Raw genomic sequence first — 19,899 nt, forward strand, 5'->3', positions numbered from 1 at the left:
CTCAACAAGAAGTCCCTTCCAGTGACGTTATACCCTCAGAGATTATAAGTGCAGTGCAAACACTTAATATCCTCATTGCTTCCAACAGCAGAACATAGAAATACAATCCTCATACGGGCAAACGATCTGTACAAAGGTGGAAACAACTCAAAGTGAACATCCACTACAGGGACAGTGGGACTGAATGCACCCTCAGCACATCTGCCAGCAACACCGAGCTGTGTGGTACAACAGACGTGCTGGAGGGAAGGGATGCCATCAAGAAGGACCCGGACAGGCTTGAGGGCTGGGCAATCCTCATGAAGTTCAACAATGCCAAGAGCAAGGTCCTGCACATGGGCTGGAGCAATCTCAAGCACAATTAAAGGCTGGGTGGAGAACAGATTGAGAGTAGCCATGAGGAGAAGGACTTGGGGGTGTTGGTGGACATGCAGCTAAAACATGAGCCAGCAATGTGTGCTTGCAAGCCAGAAAGCCAACTGTATCCTGGGTTGCATCACCAGCAGCAGGACCAGCAGGCCCAGGGAGGGGAATTCTCCTCCTCTACTCTGCTCTCACAAGATGCCACCTGGAGGAATGTGTCCAGTTCTGTGGGCCCCACATAGGAAGGATGTGAACCTGTTGGGATGAGTCCACAAAGATGATCATAGGGCTGGAGCTCACAGCATTTGGCTTGTTCAGCGTGGAGAAGAGAAGGCTCCAGGGAGACCTTTCTGTAGCCCTCCAGTACCTAAAGGGGCTACAGGAAAGCTGAAGTGGGACTGTTTATAAGGACATGGAGTGACAGGACAAGAGGTAATGAGTTTTAACTATAAGAGTGCAGATTTAGATATCAGGAAGAAATTCTTCCCTGTGAGGGTGGTGAGGCCCTGGCACAGGCTGAGCAGAGAAGCTGTGGCTGCCCCTTCCCTGGCGGTGTTCAAGGCCATGCTGGATGGGGCTTTGGGCAGCCTGGGCTAGTGGAGGGTGTCCCTGCCCATGGCCGCGGTGGGACTAGATGGGCTTTGAGGTCCCTTCCAACCCAAACCAGCCTGTGATTCTGTAAGGTAGGAGGAATGACTGAATGACAGAGCACAGACTAAAAGCAGTAACAATGTAAAATATATCCTCCAATACAAAGTGGTACACAGTAACTAAGGAGTTAAGCATGTCACCATGTTACACCATCCCATCCCATGAGTCTATGTCTGGCTATGTACTGTGGCTGTGTCTGGATGTCCTTCAAAAAGTCTAGCAAAACCATTCAAAAGACAATACAATAACAAAGCCATTTGTACCAGTCCTTTGACAATTCAGATGATAATCCAGTATTAATTTACAGAACTCTTAAAGGAACATTTCACTACCCTATAGAGATAAGTGGCCTAGGTTCACTAAGAATAGAACTGCTGTTTGCTCTTGAAGATGGTCTTGTTCCTCTCCTTGCTGAGGCAACACTTAGGAAGTAACAGTGGATGGGTTTCAAAGCCAACAATTCAGTGTACAACTGGTCGAACAATGTTAAAGAGCAGCAGTGGCTGAGAATTTGCTATGAGCATATAGGAAACTTTTGGCAAGATGGATAACTACTGAAATCCCACTCAGGCTGAACACTGATGGAGTATGGGTGACTTGGTAGAAAGACACAGGTATCAGCCCAAACATGCAGCTGGTTCTCAACCCTTCAGATGACGGAATTATATCTGGGAGAAAAGTGAGGAACAAGTATATTTATCTCCTCTAAGTTTCAGCTGAGGTTTATCCACTTGATCCAACACACAACTGACCCACAAGCAAGACTGATGTGTGCTGGCCATGGGAAAACCCATTTAGATCAGTGGGGGTGAAGAAATATGTGAAGGTCTTTTACAGAGCAGTATTTAAAAAAATAAGTAAAACCAAACCTGCTATTCTACAACCAGCTGTAATTTTTAAATTTAAATTCACTAAAAGAGAACTAGCACAATTCATCACTGTGATGGCAACATCTCTGAAGAAAATTCTTAAAGATGCCTCTTCCACATTACCTTTCTTCCCAGGAAAATTTTACTCCTCACAACAGAGCCACTGTACTGTAAGTGTACACTAAATTTAAATGTGTTGAAGGATTAAAGGAAATTCATATTCAAATAAACATACATGCTCAGACCAGCTAGATTCATCGTCCTTAAAGATATCTACTTCTATGAAGAAGGCAAGATGCGCATGAAGGTGAAGATTATCATTACACAGAAGATACAGAAGGAATAAACCAGATTAAATTTTCCACTGCAGTATATACTAACTGAGCATGAAAAGTGACTTTTGGAGATTTTTTCAAGTGTGCTTTCATAACAGCATAGACCAGTTTCAGACTATAATAAAACATAACAGCCCCCAAGGGGCAAACTGAGCACATATAATGGAAATTAGGCTTGAAAGATCTCAAAGTTCTTGGAAAGTATGAGAAAGTTGGTAAATGACAATTATCCCTGGAATTTTAGGCTTTTAACATGTTTTGTTTTTTTTTTTTACAATGCAGGAACATTATCAGAAACATGTTGTAAGGATCTGTGGTAGAAATTACACTCTTCCACGCTTTCATAAATACCACAGAAGATGAATAGCAAGGTCACATAGTTTCTAACTACTGTTTTCATTGTCACTTTCAAGCTTGTTAAAAAGAAAAATTCACAATACTGAGCAAGTGAATTCAAGCTATTAGATCTTTCCAAAAGCTGATAAATATAAAAAACAGTGGGTGAAATAGCTGACTGTGTAACATTTATGAGTTCTAGCTTATTCAGAAGATACTTTCAGAGTTAAGCATGTTCTGTAAGAGACACGTATCTATCACAATTTTTATTTGGGTTTTTTGGGTCCTAACAGGATATTAAGAAATGCCCCTTTCAGAATCTTGTGCCAATATTTAACCACTTCTATGGTGATAATTTTCTCTCAGTTGCAATCTTCTGTGTTACAACTCATACTCTCACAATAGTTTCTCACCCAATCATCGCGAACCTCTGAGAAGAATCTGGCTCTGCTCTCTATACTCTCCCACCAGTTAGTTGAACCCAAGAATTCCCTCTAGCCTTCCCTTCCTTGGAGCAAGCCAGCCCAGTAAGCCTCCTTTTGCACATCATAAGATTAATGGCTACTGTTCTGCCTGCTGAATTCGGTGTGTATTACTTCTGAAGTGTGAACTTTGGCCTCTGCTTCCCATTTCATTACAAAATGGATTTCTTTTTTTGGCTCAAACAATTTCTGAAAAGCAAGTGCTTTCATGATTTTTAGCAAGTATGGTTAATCAGAAGTAGCTTCAGATGAATCAAAAAGAAACACGTGATGGGTCCTCCCTAAAATGAAAGTGCAGAGCTTTTTCTCCTTTAAGAAAAAAAAATGCATACTTCACATTTAAATGCAATAAGCAGTTCACTTAAAAACTGTTTCCTATGTTTACACATTGTCAAAAGAGACTTGACCCTTCATTGGCATGTATCAAAATATAAACTAAGTGGAACTGAACCTTGCAATAGCTAGATAGCACTCAGTTGCTTTAAAAACCTGACAGCAGTTCATGGTGATCTGGTTAATTTTCAGCTCCAGATCAGAGGTGGCCCAAGCTTGGGGAAAACATCCCTGACATTTTAGCCTTGTAGGAAAGCACTACATGAAGATGGAATATGAACTACCTTCCATAATTGAAAGAATGGATAGAGTTAACATTACTTACATCATCTTTGAAAAAAGTCAAAGCATCTTTCACAAGATCTAAAATAAATTTAAGTAATGACAAAGTCTAATCTGCCAAAAAAAATTTGCTGCTCTAGAAGGCAGAGGAGAAAGATGGACAATGAGGTATTTGAAACAGGATACAGCCTACAGGAAGCATCAGTTTGAGTTAACACAGTATCAGGGTGTTCTCACCCTGCTTCCCACACAACTTTCAGTATGCCTTGCAAAACACCTTGGAAATAATTTTTGAAAAGCATGAACAGACATTACCAGTCCTAGCCAGTCAGCAACTAAGCCACTAAAGTAACTTCTGTAGTCTGCTAATTCTGCCATTGCAGATCAGACTTTTACCTGAGTTTTGTTCAGCTATCTGTGTCTTGAGTTCATAAAAACACTACTATTTGGGCTACTTCTATGTACTGATAAAACAGTACTATGAGATTCTTCTGACAGCACTGAACTGTATTCCTAATGAAAAATGTCTGCCCCATGATAAACAAACATTTATAATCTGCCAACACAATGAATTATGACTATTTTCTACCTGTAGCATCCTGTACTACAGCTACAGTTTTCAACAAGGCAGCTCACAACAGTAAATATGAACTAGTAACTGAGGTCTAGTGACAAATGTTTGCTGCTTGTCCTAATCCATGCAGCTTTTACAGCTGCTTTCTTTTCTTAAAAGTGCTGAGATGGAAATTCAAAGATCCCAGTGGCTTCCCCCAGGCCTCATCCATTTATGTGACTCCTCCTGTCAGGGCCTTGAGTGCACTTCCATCACCCAAGGGGTTTAGCTGCCAGAAGGGCTCTATAAGTGGGGGAAAAAAACCCCCAAAACATCTTGAAAACACCACCCAGCTCTGTTTCCCTCCTTGTTGTAAAAATCTCCAATACATAATAACTCTTTCTGTGCTGTCCCAATGTCATCTTCATAGCTAGTGACCTGTCTATGCATGAAGATCCTGAAGGAGCTCTCTGGGCAGATATCCCATGACCATTTGCTTTGGCACAGCCTGTTACAAGCTGAAGTCTCTATCCAGAATCACAAACCACTCCAGTTATTTCCATGGCTGTAACAGCTGCTTAACCTGAACTGGTTATTTTCCTGGAAGCTTTGGATTGTTCCGAAGAAGGCAAGTTTTCAGTTCAGCATGGGAACCAGTGACAAGCAGCTCAGCTGACCACTATGCACTACCTCTGTACTCTGGGAAGATCAATGCAGCAGTAGTGTAACTGGGATCTGCTAGAAAGCCTGTTGCAGGTGGAATGACCAAGAGCTCACTACCCCAGAGGGCTCAACAGGCTCACTGAGCCAGGGCTTTCAGCACAAGCAAACAGTATACAGTAATGGCTCCATTCCACTTGTGCTCAGAGTGTAGATTAGGCTCTTTTGGGGCTTGGTATTTTCCAACAACGGGTCCAAAGTCATCTTCTACAGACCTGATTTCTACACGTTGGTCTTGAACAACTGCCAACAGTCTACAGTTGTGACAAAGGGCACAGCGTCACTGCACCTGAATGAAGGAGAGCAGGTGTGCTGACAGTGATCAGGGTCAGCCAGCAGCCTGTGGTTGCTGAACAAGTTCACAGCGAAGAGGGACACCAAGTCAGGGAGTCTGCACATTGGGACCCGGATCAGAGAGGTACGTGGCTGGACAACCACATAGCTACAGCCTAGCTGAGACAGGGACCAAGGCCAAGGGCACGAGGTTAAAGACAGCTCCTGAAAGGGGAACCCTGACAAGACTTCTCACAGCTCTTTCCACGGCAGTCTGACTCAAGATTACATGGCTGCAACATATCCAAGATGACCTTGAGCACCAGCAGCTAAATGAACTGCTGGAGGAAAGGGGTATCTATCACATCCTATCCCACAAATACCTGCTGCTCTCCTTACTGGTGATGATGCAAATATCACTGATGGTATGAGCTGTCAATAAAATGATGACATCCTTATCTTCTAGTCACAAGGCTCGTAGCATCAAAGTACCTCCATCTATTTCTCTGAGTGTTTTGTTTTAGCAAAGCTGTAAGCAGCTCAAAGCTGTCCTCAGTTCAGGAGGGGCAGGAGGAAGGGGAGCAAGCTTCTGTCTGATCAATAGTTTTCCTTTTTTATTCTGCAAATATTATATCACAGATATATTATTTTTTTAAGATTAGGGCCAAATATAGTGGCTACAATAGAAGGGTAAAAAAAATACAATACACCATCTCAAAATTTTAGTGCAAAGATTACATGAAATTGGTGATAAAGCAGTGTCTTCCCTATCACAACAAACTAGATCTACTAGAATCAACTCAGTGGCTTATGTGTCCTGCCCCCCCCCTGCTTTTGACATTGAAGTTTTAGCTCTTATAGCTGCAAAGAGGAAGATTTCTACTAGAAAATTTAATCCTGTACTGCAACAGATATGTAAAAAGACAACTGTAAGAGAAGCATGGATTGGGACAAACAATAAACATCTATCATTAGGCTTCAGAGTTGCCAAGTCACTTTTTACTGCTATTAATTTTGTATATATTGTTCTGACAAGCTTCATTTTGGAGGCTGCTCAGAATTGGTGACATCAGAGCAACTAGTGAGATGAGGTACATAGGAAAAACAAAGCAACCTTTGTATATGTCTATGTATGGAAAAGATGCTTTTCCTCTCCCAATGTCAAGAAAGTCCTCTGGGCTGTAATACCAGAGAGCCATCTTATTTCCTAACACCTTAAAAATGCAAAACAATCTCCCATTTACTCCTTAATTGCTTACAAGAAAGTCTACTCTCAATTACTCATTAAAAAACCCCACAAAAATACCAGAACTAAAAAAAACCCCAAAACCAAAACACAACACAAATCCCCCAAACCCTTAACCTCTACTTTATTACTGTATTATCCAGTGCAACAAAGATTTAGGTTTTAGGAAAGTAAATTTCAGGAGAGTTTCTTAAAATCCACTGTTTCCACAATTAGGTGTTTGATTTGAGCAGCAACAGGGGCGATAAAGTCACTGACAAGCACCTCATTAATATATCGAGACAAAGGATTATTAGACTTCATCATTATTAACACTTCATCATTCCCATTCCAACCTTGTTTTGTTTTCCTGACTTGCAGCTTTAAACCACAGTGCTTCTCCCCTTCCAAGAGGCAGCATATACCAGAGAATTAAGGTGATTTACGCAGAGTGAAGGCCTGTCTACAGGTCAGGCAGTTGCATTTCTATTCCCTTGACAACAAGCACAGTCCCCAGTCTAACTCAAGGGAATTTTATCGCATTCACCCTCCCCCCTGACCAAAATTAGAGTCTTCTAGAATACATCCAGACCCACATCAGATGAAGGATATGGCTCTTTTAAAAGGTAAAGAGAAATCATGATTTCTAGATGCATGCTATAAAGGAGGAGGCTTCTGAACAGTTGGGGATTTTTACACTTCCAAAGCAAAATTTTTTCAGTGTATGGAATATTAATGAAAAAATATTATTTTCAGTACTAACATCTAGCCTATGCCAGAGAAAGGCTGAGAGGCAGAGGTAATGAAGAACAGTATCAGCTGTGTCTCCTGTGTATAAATGCCATTGTTCTAGGTGTGCAGATCTCAGCTAATACATGCTCTGCTTTCATAAAAAGTTCTAAACCAAAACCACCTTAAGGAAGACATTAAGGGGGGAAAAAAAAGCTTTAGTTGAATAACAGCCAGCTAAAAAACCCCACCACAAAAACCCCTTCACAGCAATGCCAAATTTTACTAACTGCAAATACACAAGAGATACATACTACTATGCAAAAGTGTCATACCAATGTGTATTTTCCCAATGAATTATATAAAATGCAGATTTGCAAGGCACTAATTCTGTGAAGCCAGAAGAACATATTCTGTGAAATTTCACATCCAAAACCACACAAAGCGACAGGCACACAAGAGCTTGCTTGTTAAAGCCGACACGCATCTCTTCTAGGAAATGCTTTCTGAATACATAAAGGATATTTTCATAATAAATGTTCACATCTCTTCCCCTCCTTCCTCCCCAACACCACTTCCAATCCTTTCACAAGCTGCAGTGGGCTTTAAAGGAGCTCCACCTGAACGACTGACATGAAAAAGGCTTTGAAGCACACCCAACGTTTGTCCTTATTCTACAGAAATCGCATAGAAATAACTTGGCTCTTCCCTCCCCCCACTCAGTACCTTTCTGGGGTAGTGACTTCACATCCTTTGACATCAGCACAGCTTGAAAGGGGGATGGGAGAGCTACGGCTGAAAGCAGTAAAACCTGCTTTTAACTATGCGTGCAATGCCTCCACGAATTCTTCCCCAAACCCATTTAATAGCGGCCAGGTTTTGACCTCCCCCGCTTTTACTAGGGCTGCAAGAAACCGAAAAGGGCCGGGCTCCAAAGGCCTTCCTGCTCCCCTTATCCGAGCACCACAATAGCCATTTACGAGCTCCTCGGAGGGTCGCGATTCACAGACACAATAACTCACCTCTAATATGCAAAAGGGCCACGGGCTGGAACGGCCCATTGGAATTGGCTGCGTCAACCACCATCCTGCTGCCAGCTCTGTTACATGTCAACATCTAGGCTCCAGCAGGCAAGGCAATGTATTCCTTAAGGCAAGAAACCAGCCTCCATTTTAGTTTAAAAAAAGACAGAAACTGAAGCGCTCTGCAGCTGGAGGAAACTGGCTAGTTCGTGATGTCAGCGGGCGGGAGGAGCCCCATTGGCTAACGGCAGCAACTTAAAATGACACCGAGGAGGCCGCGAATGAGCAGGGGCTGGTGCGGGGCTGTCACTGCGCCCGGGGGCGGCCCCGCAGGTCCCGGGGGGGCGGCCCCGCAGCTCCCCGCGTCGCTCCGCAGCCCCCAGCCCCGAGGAGGGGAGGGACGGCGGGCCGCTTGCGTGCGTGGTTTAACGCGGGATGATCTCACTGCTGCTGTTATTCTCCCCCTCGACAGGCGGTGCGCACCTGCTGGAAAGGGCACAGGCTGCCTCCCCCCCCTCCCCTTCCCCGAACAAGCCGAATGTTTATTCTTTCCTCCAGTAAGGCTGCCGGGAATTACCGACCAGGAGTTCGGCTTCTCAGTGGAAAACAACAGCGGGGTCGACAACTTTAGCTTTCGAGAGCCCTATTGAAAGGTGGTTCCCAGTAAGATACAGGCCCTTGGATTATTATTATTATTGATTTAGAAATATAAAGCCTCATAAGCATTCCCGTGAAGCGGGAACCAGGGTTTTATGGCTGGTTGCTAATATGTTATGAATAAAAATATACACATGAGATTAAAACCTGGTGTTTCATGCTTATCTGAGTACTTCCTTCAACCTAGAAACGGACCTATCTTAAGTTCAACTTAATGCTGTTAAGCTTGGATATTGTAAAATTCAGGTTTTCCTTTCTAGAATATTCAGTAATTCCAAGTAACTTCTTTTTTTTACCATTAATAACTGAATTATTGCAGCACAAAGAACCAAGATACAGGCATATAAGAACAGCTTTCCTGCATAACCCCAAAAATGGAAGAAAAGCACGACATTAAATATTTAAACTTTGTATTTAAATTACCTAAGGTGTTCGGAACGAAACTGTAAGCAACCTTTTCTTCATTGTATCAGACCTGCACATCTATTTTTATAATGAGCTATTTGAAGGCCCATTTTGTCTCCTAGGTACTGCACCTCTGGGAGTGATGTTCAGAGAAACAGAGAAAGTTACACTCATGCCACCTCCAAATCTGTGCTTCTCCCCAAATACTACTTACATCACTATGTGACCTTTACGTATTTAGGTTACTTCATCTGTAACACTGACCTAAACTTTTATCTGCTCAAAAAAAGCAGTACATAAAGAAGACTTTTCAATTAGGTAATTTACTGATGAAAATTTGGAACAAAACCAAGTAATAAAGCATATGCACACCTGGTTAGAGAAAAAGCATCACACCAGAATAATACACTGTTAAAAGGTGAGTTAGAACTGTACTAGATATTATTTAATTGGATGAAGGGAAAAGACTAACGAATATAAAAAAAGAGGAGTATTATCCATAAGACACACAAAGTCAACTGAATTTACTGGTTGCTGGCTGGGCCAAGTTCATAGTACCTCCTGGATGTCACAGTTAATGTAGGATGGAAACCTAATGAGAAAGCCCAAAGATGCCCAATCTAGAAAATATTACTTTGTTAAAACAATGCTCTGGTGTGGTGTGGGATGTTCCAGAGAGGTTTTTTTCGTGTTTGTGCTGTTTGTGGGGTTTTATGTGTTTGTGGGGTTTTTTTTGACAGAAAGGACAAGACTAAGAATATCAAAGCATTTTTAAAAGTAGAGAGATGGAGCAAATTATGTTTTTCCACATCTGCTACAGACAGTAAATTCCACCTACACCAAGGAAGATACTAAACAAAGTCCTCTCGCAATAAGCATAGTGAAACAAAACTAGGAGACAGCAAGCTTTCTAATAATGTTTCAAAATGGCCAAATACAGGGAATGTAGTTGAACCTGCTTTGGAGAATGTCAAAGTGGACTACATGTACATCTGATGCCTTTTTAAACATCTTCCCTAGGACTACAGAGATCCAGTCCAGGCAAAAACGAGGGAGGTTATTTCCAAAACCAGCGGGTTTTAGATCCATATATCCCTTGAGTATACCTTACACATGGGGTTTTAGTCTTTTTTAAAAGAGTGAGCCACCCCAGATACAGACCTTTAACAAAGCTAGGTTCAAAAAAGACACAAGACGGACCTCAAAACAACGTTTCCTACAAGATCTTGATAGGTAAAGGGGAAAAACTGAACAACTCTGATATTTTTTCCCAGTATTTTCATATGCAGAATTTTGTAAGCAAATTCTGTTTCTTTTCCCCATCTAAAATACCACTAGATTGTTCTATAGGGATAAGCTACAGTATGAAGCAGCAAAAATTAAGTTTAAAATTCCAGTTTATCTAGTAATCACATCTTTAAGAGACAGGTGTTCTATCTCTCCTCCTCACTACTCATGTCTTTGTTTTAATGGTCAACTGCTGCTCCTGTCTCTTGGAAGCTCCCTGCAAGGATTAAAATGGATAGGAAGACTGCTCTTACAATTGCACATAACTTTACTACTGTAATGGAACACCGGAGTACAAAATAAGCATTACTTTACTTTCAGTGCAATTTCCTACTTTATAAATAAGCATGACTGAAAAAGTTGGAGGTTCCTTAGCAAATTTTAGGTAATGGTCAAACCCTCAACCCTGCTTTTTCTTCACTAAAGTGAGTAAATGTGCCATTTGTAGCACTAGCAGCAGTACTGGCAGAGCACTGAGTCACTCAAGTAAGTTTTCTCTTGCAAGATACACGTGGTATTCACATTTCTTCATCTTTGCATGTCTGTGTTACATCTGAGGCCACTACTGAGCACACTACCATGAGACTGGTTCAAACAGCTGCAAGTCAGTGTATTGCTGGCGTGTTTCTCACAGGACATCAGTCCTTCCACCTTTAAAAGAAGTTTTACTAATTAACAGAATCTGCTCTCTTCTCACCAGTCATGCATATTGGGAGGTACATTCTGCTCCGGAGGTTTGTGTACCCTCCCTTTGATTCAGCCCTAAAATATTTGATTTGCCACCAAACAAAAATATTTACTTAAGCTGAATTATTTTGGGCAAGTTCATTTGGGAAAAAAAAATTACGAAGAAAATTAAGTTAGGAATTGACTTACTAATTGGAAGAGAAAGAATATTGGGGCAAGTGGAATGGTGCTAATGAATATCAGTGGGAGGAGGAAGATGTTACTTGAACAGATTTATGAAGACACTTTGTTACAAGAGAATCAGAAACTGTATTAACTTTGGCTACTCATTTGTGGAATTAAGTGAATAAACCCCCATACTGACAGTATAGCAAAACTGTAGCTATTACAGGTTTCCTCTGAACCCTGCTCATCACTTCTATCTTCCTGATGATGGGAATGAAGAAAAATCCTATTAAATTGTCAAGATCTATTTAAAGGTGTTACATTTATGATCCATTGCTATATAGCTGATGGATTCTCTTTACACTGGGAGGCCATGTAAGATTTCTCTCCAAATAAGTATTCCGTGTGGATTGTCACTTAAAAAGCAACCAAATCTGATGTCACCACCACCCCCCAACAGCAAATTCACCTACCCAAAGGTGGTTCCATTCTGAACTAGCTACTATTCCAACTCACAGTGACAAAATCAACAACATAGAAGTTAATGAAATTTTAATTATCTATTTACATGAAAATACCTTGGATTAAGGTGGTTACTATACACGGAGTTTTCATTTTTGAACTGGGATAGGAGGTGGGTATTTAGTCTGAACTCCAAGGTAAGTAAAGACAGAATTCCACAACTATTGAAGTTGCTATTTCTCGGTGATCTTTTTTCAGTCCCTTTTTTTATCTCATCTGCTTTAGTGGCCATCAAACCCACAGTTTTAGTGTTAGAGTTGTTTTAGTCCACTAATTGAACAGAAAGCCACTCACTTCATTCTCAGGTTGGGTTTCTGTTAACTTAGACTGTCTTCCACAGCAGTCTAAACTGAGGTAAGTTTATACAAGGGACCGCTTCAATCCCACCTCTTCTGAGGCACAGGTCTGAAATAGCTGTGCAAGGACCTGTGCTGCTGCATGGTTGAACAAGATTAGGAAAGAGCGCAGAGTTTAAATGAGAAGGGTGAGTTTGAGCCATGTTAGTTCCATTATCTGGTTCACCAGACAGCCGCCCAAGAAAGGACAGGAATAAACATGACTTGCTTTTACTGGTAGGACCAATGTCATTTACTTTTTACCCCTCCAATTATAGCCTAAGAAAAATTTACCATTCTCACAAATTAGGTCAGGGTCTCTTCAAATGTATTACTCCAGCACAGTAACTTTGCTTTAGGGGAGAAAAGGCACTGGATACTACAAACTCTAGAGGAGAAGCTGCAGCAGTAGGAAGGATACTGGGATTCTCCAACAAGGTTCTGATTCAATTCCAAAGGACAGGCAACAGGAAATTATTCAAGGAAGCAGAGGCAGTAAACACCATGTTAATGCCTAGCTATCAAAATACACAGATAAGAAAAGAAATCCTTAGCCGCATAAACGTAACAGATAAACACCATCATTTGGACCCCTTAAAGAATTCTGAAGGCTGAAACACAGAAAAAAAACAGTATTCTACCCTCCATGCTGAGAAATTGGTGATATTTACTGCTTCTAGTACAGGAAAAAGTGATTACAAGTGGAATTGGCAAACATCTGCCTCTGATTGGATTTTTGTCTATCTGGATTTCCTAATATTTGCATGGTCACTGCAGCACACACAGACTCAACAGAGCCAAGTTTCCTTCAGCCAACACTGTATATCCAAAAAGCTTTTGGGAGGTAGGGGGAGAAATCAGTAGACATTGACTGAACTGACAAAGTCGTACAACACAAGTAAAAGCCATTAGCTACCTTAAGAGAAATGTATCTTAAGAATAATACCTGGCACCCTATTTTACCAAGCCTACTACAAAAGCTAACATGTATACCACCAAACTCACCCCTGTCTGTGTCCTTACTGCACAGGTCACAAGGTCCTTTCCAAGACATGAAGCATTAAATGAAGTTACATTTAAAAACTTGATAGCATGTTAGTAATCCAGAAAACACAGACTTATATTTACAAGTATTTAATTCAGTAGAGGTCTTAGGAAGGCGGAAGTCATTGCAGCAGCAAAAACATTTAAGTCTGTTCCATTGCACAGGTCTTCATTGTATCAAAGTGTTCTTTTTGTAAATAAGGGCATAGTAAAATACACTTGAAGAAAGATCTAGAAAACATGTCAATACTACATTTTAAATCCTATTTTTATGGATTCTATCCAAGCTTCAGTGGAAACAAGTTTGGTAGGAAGTGCTGCCAGGGACAGATGTAGAGCATTCTTCTAACACTTTCAGCTGCTGACTAATGAGTAGGTGTTTGATAGGGCAGTTGAAATGAAAAGCAGCTCATTAATCTAAGCCCATGAGTTCAAGTAAAGCTAGCTAAAGAAAAAAGTTACACTCAAGTGAAGTATTTCCCTATATAACCTTTATTTAGTAGTTACTCACTATCACGTTTCTTAATCTTTAAAATGTTAAGTAGTAATTAAGACTGAATAACTCCTAAATTTAATATTAATAATCTGATAATCCTAAAATATTAAAATATTTACTCATTTGATCGATCATATTTTCCTGTATAAACAAACGATTGCCAGTTTTTGCTTAGCAAAATGTATATGCTTACTATACATTTTAATAGGTCTTCTAAACCTTTAAAAGAGTAAGTACAAGAAAGTCTGTTTATTCAACACTGTGATAATGTTTTAAAGATCAAAGTTCAAAAACAAAGTTACTGAATTAACATAGCAAAGAGTCTCCACCATTCTTTCACATGATACAAGACATACATGCACTGACACCTAGCCATACTGATGTAGGAAAGAGCAAGCTTCTGAACTATTTTCCTTTACAACCTTTGTTTTGATAAATTCAATACAATATTTGCCTGCCAAAACCACTATAAAAGCATGCACACACCCAGGACCAGAAGGACAGCACTCAGCATACTGAGTTAGTCCAGGGTAGTTTGTGTACAAGGGACAAGAGCATAATCTGTTTGACAAAAGTGTATTCGTTGATGTTTTGCACAAGAATTCATTTGTTTTGCCTCAGTATTTTGCCTTTTAAATACATTAGATTTTAGGGTAAACTACCTTGGTTAATCTATCATTTTACTTTGCATAAAATTCGGTTAGCTAAACAGTGATGCTACCACCTTGCAGCTGGACAAAATTTGTTAACTGCCATGTCTGCATACAAGAAGCATGATGAAACTGCAAGAGCTAAAGTACTGCATCTTTGCTCTCCACCTAATTTACAACTGGCAAGAGTAGGTTTCTGTAATGAAAGTGACATTAAACATTGAGATCTCCAGTCTCAGCCTGTGGTGAAAACTACTCCTCAAAACCCAAAGTAATCCACTGTCGTGATCATTCCCATAAATTCAACCAGATTGCATATATCCAGTCAGCCTCTTTTGTATCACAAAAATAGATGACAGTTTGAACAGGACAGGTAACACACTGCTCAAGTTTGAATTTACCCTGATAGAAGTTTTTGGAAGTTACCAACATATACAGCTGAATTTCTCTAAAGCACAGAGAGAAATAATTGGCTTTAATTTACCCTGATAGCAGTTTTGTTCACTTATCTGTACTTTACAGTTGAGAGAAACACACAACAACCTTCTATTTCTAACCTCTTGAGAAATTTGCACTTTTTTTTGTGGTTACAACTATTTTGTTAATGAAAATTTGCCCCCCCTTTTTTTTAAGTATCTGAACCTTAAACTGGAATCACCTCTCTGCAATCTTGACTCGTCAGACTTTAATATTATACAGATGATGAAAACAGAGCTACCTCCTAGACAGCCATTTATGACTTAAAAACATTAGGAAAGCTTTAATAACTCTTGTCTCCCTATCAGAGTCCTGTATCACAGACAGACAAGTTGAGACACCACCCTGACAGTCTCCTCTTGCACAGAGAAGACTCACAATTTGGCAGAGCTCTAAAGTCTCTGCTTGGGAAAAAAGAAAAAAGAAAAGAAAAAAGAAACAAAATGCTACGAACTTTGCATGAAATGAGCTCAGAAAAACAGCACCCGATGACTTGCCACATTCATTCTTTATTTTTTTCTTTTTTTCCTTTCTTTTTAAAGATATGGCTGATAGAATGTCTTCAACATTCAACGTATCAAGTCAGAAACAAGACATCTCCACCAGAAGATACAAAAACATGGCAAGACCTTCAATAACAAAACAGCAGAATCTATTTAATCATATCACATGCAGTTATTTAGTATTAAGAGCACAGTATTCCATAGTCTGGTATTTCTTAGCACTAAAAGTTAGCCTAGATTCCTACATCTGTCAATACAGTTCATTTCTTCCTACCTTGATATATACTATTAAGAACACTGTATCTACATTTCCAAGATTAAAAAGAAAAAGTCCAACTCCAAAAGGCAAACTGTAATTCTGTAAATAAATTACAAACTCTATTTGAAAATAAAAGCTGAATTGCAATGGTCTTCTTTAAGATTACGTGAAATAGTCACTTATCTACAAAACAAAAAACCCCAAACCCATGAACAAAACCATGTCATACAACCATGTCATGGCATCACAGGAGTCCTCTATAAGGCTATAAAAGGATTTCTACCCAGCTTTAAAGAACATATTACAGAAACACTACAAAAAAAGCCTGGTTTTGAATCATGCCCAAATTTACATATGCGTGACTAACACATGTTCATTGGGAAAATTTACACTTCAGAACATTAAGAAGCACTGACTATTTTTTTCAAATTCGTTATTCTAGAGCTGACAGAGAACATTACCTTTCAATGAATATTACTTGCAGGTTAAAGTTACATTTTTGACACAATGATATCTGACAGTCAGGGCATCTTAATATGGTCTTTAAGAATCCGCATCGCGACATTCTCTTAGGTGTTGGAGGGATTCAAGCCAAGGCCTCAAAAAATCTCACCACTTCATACAGCAGTTACCTCTAAACGCTGCACATCTACACAAAAAATAACACACAAGCACACTCACCTCTTTGTACTGTTAAAAATCCCTAGTAGCATATAAACTAAGTGCACATTAGGCAAGGGAGCATCTTAGGAATACACTATTAGCGAGACTGTACCTTGGGGAAAAAACTGCCAGCTTTTAAGCTAAGTATTACTAAAATGGTACATTCTTATGAATATAAATTCTAATTTTTAATAACAAGTATATTTTTTAATCATTAAACTTAAGTTTTACTTTTCTGTCTTCATAGTCTTGAATAGAAGTGAAACACAAACATTTAGGTTGCCAGTTAACCAGTTATGAAATGTCATGCTGCTGGCTGTTCTATTTTCTGTTCCTTTTTGGATCTTGGTCTGAGCTGATCAGAGCAGAAGCCTCAGTCCTGTAGATGCCAACACCTGCACACCACTCACACAACTATTCTCAGCAAAATCAGACAAGAAAACAAATATTTATTTTTTTTTAAATTGGGCAGAAAGTCTGATCTCATAATGGTTTAGATAGTAAACTAAGCCTACAGAATTTACAAGTGTTTGCTGCTACCCAGCAGAAAAGGACCTGGGAGTATCAGTCAACAGCCAGCTGAATATGAGCCAGCAGCGTGGCCAGTAGCATCCTGACTTGTAGCAGAAATTGTGTGGCCAGTGGGGGACCAGGGAAGTGATCACACACAAACACCCCCTCAGTACTCCGCAATGGTGAGGCTGCACGTGGAGTGCTGTGCTCAGTTTTGTGGCCCTCAGTACAAGAAACACATTGAGGTGCTGGAGCAAGTCCAGAGAAGGGCAATGAAACTGGTGAAGGGTCTAGAGCACAAGTCTGATGGAGAGCATCTGAGGGAACTAGGGTTGTTTAGTCTGGAAAAAAGGGAGGCTGAGGGGAGAGTTAATTGCTTTCTACAACTACCTGACAGGAGATTGTAGCTAGGTGGGTGTTGATTTCTCCTCCAGAGTAAGAAGTGATAGGACAACAGGAAAGAGCCTCAAGTTGCACCACTGGAGGTTTAGGTTGGATGATGGGAAAAATTTCTTCACAGAAAGTGTTATCAAGCACTGGAACAGGCTGCCCAGGAAGTGGCTGAGTCACCATCCCTGAAGGTATTTAAAAGATGTGTGAATGTGGTGCTTCAGGACATGGCTTAGTGGTTGGACTTGTCAGCACTAAGTTAACGGTTGGACTTGATGATCTTCATCTTTTTGAACCAAAACTATTCTACAATTCTGAATTTTTCCTATTTATACATTTAGGAGAAAAAAAAATAAAGCCACTAGATCTGTAAGTAAATAGTTATCAAAACAAAAGAAAAAAGAAATCTTCCTTTCCCTCAGCATTAAATACAGACCATTTATTCTGTTTAAAATTTTAGAGACCTGATGTGTATCATGGTTTTTGGATACTAAGCCCATGAGAGCTGGATCATCATTGCTGCCATCAATCATGCAGGCAACAAGCACATAATCCATAACAAATGAAGACACTCTCAGAAATTTCCTCTCAAAACTGAATGAATGCAGCTAGATGGAGTACCACATACACATCACATGCAAGCTCTAGAGTTATTCCAACAGATAATGTATTTGTGTCACAGGTTCACAGATGGAACCTCCATCAAGAACTAAAGCAAGGATAACCCATCATCATCTAGCACACGTCACATATACTGTGGAGTTATTTGCCAAAAAATTACCCATAACACACAAGCTTGGATATGGTACTTGGAAAATATATTTACTAGATACTCACTGAAAACTTACACTGTTTATCTCACACAAAATACATCTTTAAATTTATAAACAATTTCAATGTAGCTGAAATTACAGTTTTGCTTTCTTAAGAAAGGAGTTTGAAGAAACTGGTAAGTTTCTGAAGCCTGAAAAACCCTTTGCCATTTACATTTGATGTCACCAAAGCATCAATCTGGAAGTTTTCAAATCATGAAGTGTAACAGACCTTTCAGGCCAGGAAGTATTTTTTTTTCCCAATAAACTTTAAAAAAAGATAATCAACTTTTTGTAACTGAAGTACCTGTACTACAAATGTTAGCTAACAACAACCACCAGATATGCAGAAATTGAAATAACACAAAGCTCACAGTTCACTGACACAGAATTTTGGGGGTTTGGTGAAATTAGGAAAGACCCAAGATGTTTGACACAGTTTTGAAGGCACTCCTCCAGTGCAAGTCTCTCTTCTGGGTTATCTGTGGGCAGACAAGCTCCCTATTCTACCCAAAATAAACCAGGGTGTATTGTACTGGGCTGCAGGGAGCTTTGTCGGCTTGCAGCTTTGGTAATACATGGATCTTGATACTCCACAAACCAACTGCATTAGAGACTTCTCTTTTTTTATGTTCATCTCTATTCTTAGAGCCTCTTACCTCATAATTTATTTCCTTTTCTTTTTTGCATTATCTGAGCTATCCTGCTCCTCCATTTCCTGAATAAACTCAGGGTGTAGAATGTTAATCATAAGCTGCTCCAATGACTATAAATCATACCACAGTGATACTAGTCACCAGGGCAAATAGGCTGGTATTTCCAGAAGCCTATCATCAGCACTTTTGAGCAACGCCCAAGAGAAAATTTACAGCATGCCTGAAGACAAAAAATTGAGACTATTTCAGAATAAGAGGTGAAGTATTTCTTACACAAGAACGATGAAAACCCAAACCCCCATTTGCCAGCTCCTCTCTTCCTTTCCTACTATTTCAAGTGATTCACTGACCTTAACTGCAGTCCTGTGGCACAGCAGTGAGGTTGTTACCTCAGCAATACCACAGGCCATTTAGAGCTTACCAGTTACAAGCTTTCACAGATTTAACACAGACCTTCAAGTATGCAAAGACAACTCCATCCTGTATGTGATGTTTAAAATACAATCTCATGTGAAGTACATCACACCACACAGTAGTTAATCCAACATTTATTAAGAAAATACACATCTCTGTCTCCTATAGATAGAAGAAAAGTTTCCCAGGTTCTGTTGCCACAGCAGTAGAGCCACCTGATACGAGTAACTGGAGTTTGAAAACTGGAAGCTGGTTAAACACAGCTAACCTGAAGGACCATCATTTTCTTCCCAGCAATTTACAAAAATCAAGCCTGCCTTAATTATCTCAGTCCTTTAAATTACAGCCTCCCAGTCCACTTTAACTCCTGTTCAGACAGAGACATTAAACAACACACAGTCATCTGAAAATAAAGTTCCCCACCTTCACTTGACCCACCCAACACACATTAAGTCACATATCTACGTACACATTAGGAGAACAAGGTGACTGGCCAACAGCACTCAGCAACTAACAGGCAGGATTTAAGTCATGAGTGAGCATGAGCCATGAGCACAGCAACTAGAGACACACCTCCTATGATCCATCACTACCCATCACTAGATCAGCAATTGCACTAGTGTTTCATCATGTTTGACCCTCAACAGCCTGGGGGGACACAGACATCAGACCTCCACCAGAGATAAGCTCAACACCTTTTCTTTCATTCCACTTGAAAGCAGAGGGTCTGATTGTAGACTGAAAGGCAAATATAATGCATATACACAATACCTTTACCATTTCTTCCTATC

General features: G+C 40.1%; 1 protein-coding gene across 2 annotated transcripts in view; it reads right to left on the minus strand.

Annotated features, from left to right (window-relative positions):
- Nucleotides 1-19,899, minus strand: part of PPP2R5C (protein phosphatase 2 regulatory subunit B'gamma) — a 74,457-nt gene that overhangs the window by 37,030 nt on the left and 17,528 nt on the right. The window contains exon 1 of one of the 2 annotated variants that reach the window (XM_084270435.1): nucleotides 8,174-8,380. The exons of the other annotated variant lie outside the window; for it this stretch is intronic. Coding sequence (XP_084126561.1) covers nucleotides 8,174-8,267 — 94 coding nt within the window. The 5' untranslated portion in view covers nucleotides 8,268-8,380. Of the gene's footprint in view, nucleotides 1-8,173; nucleotides 8,381-19,899 lie in introns of those variants that run through there. 2 annotated transcript variants of the gene reach the window in all.

The sequence above is a fragment of the Gallinula chloropus genome, assembly GCF_964237585.1.
Source record: "Gallinula chloropus genome assembly, chromosome: 14".
NCBI lineage: Eukaryota > Metazoa > Chordata > Aves > Gruiformes > Rallidae > Gallinula > Gallinula chloropus.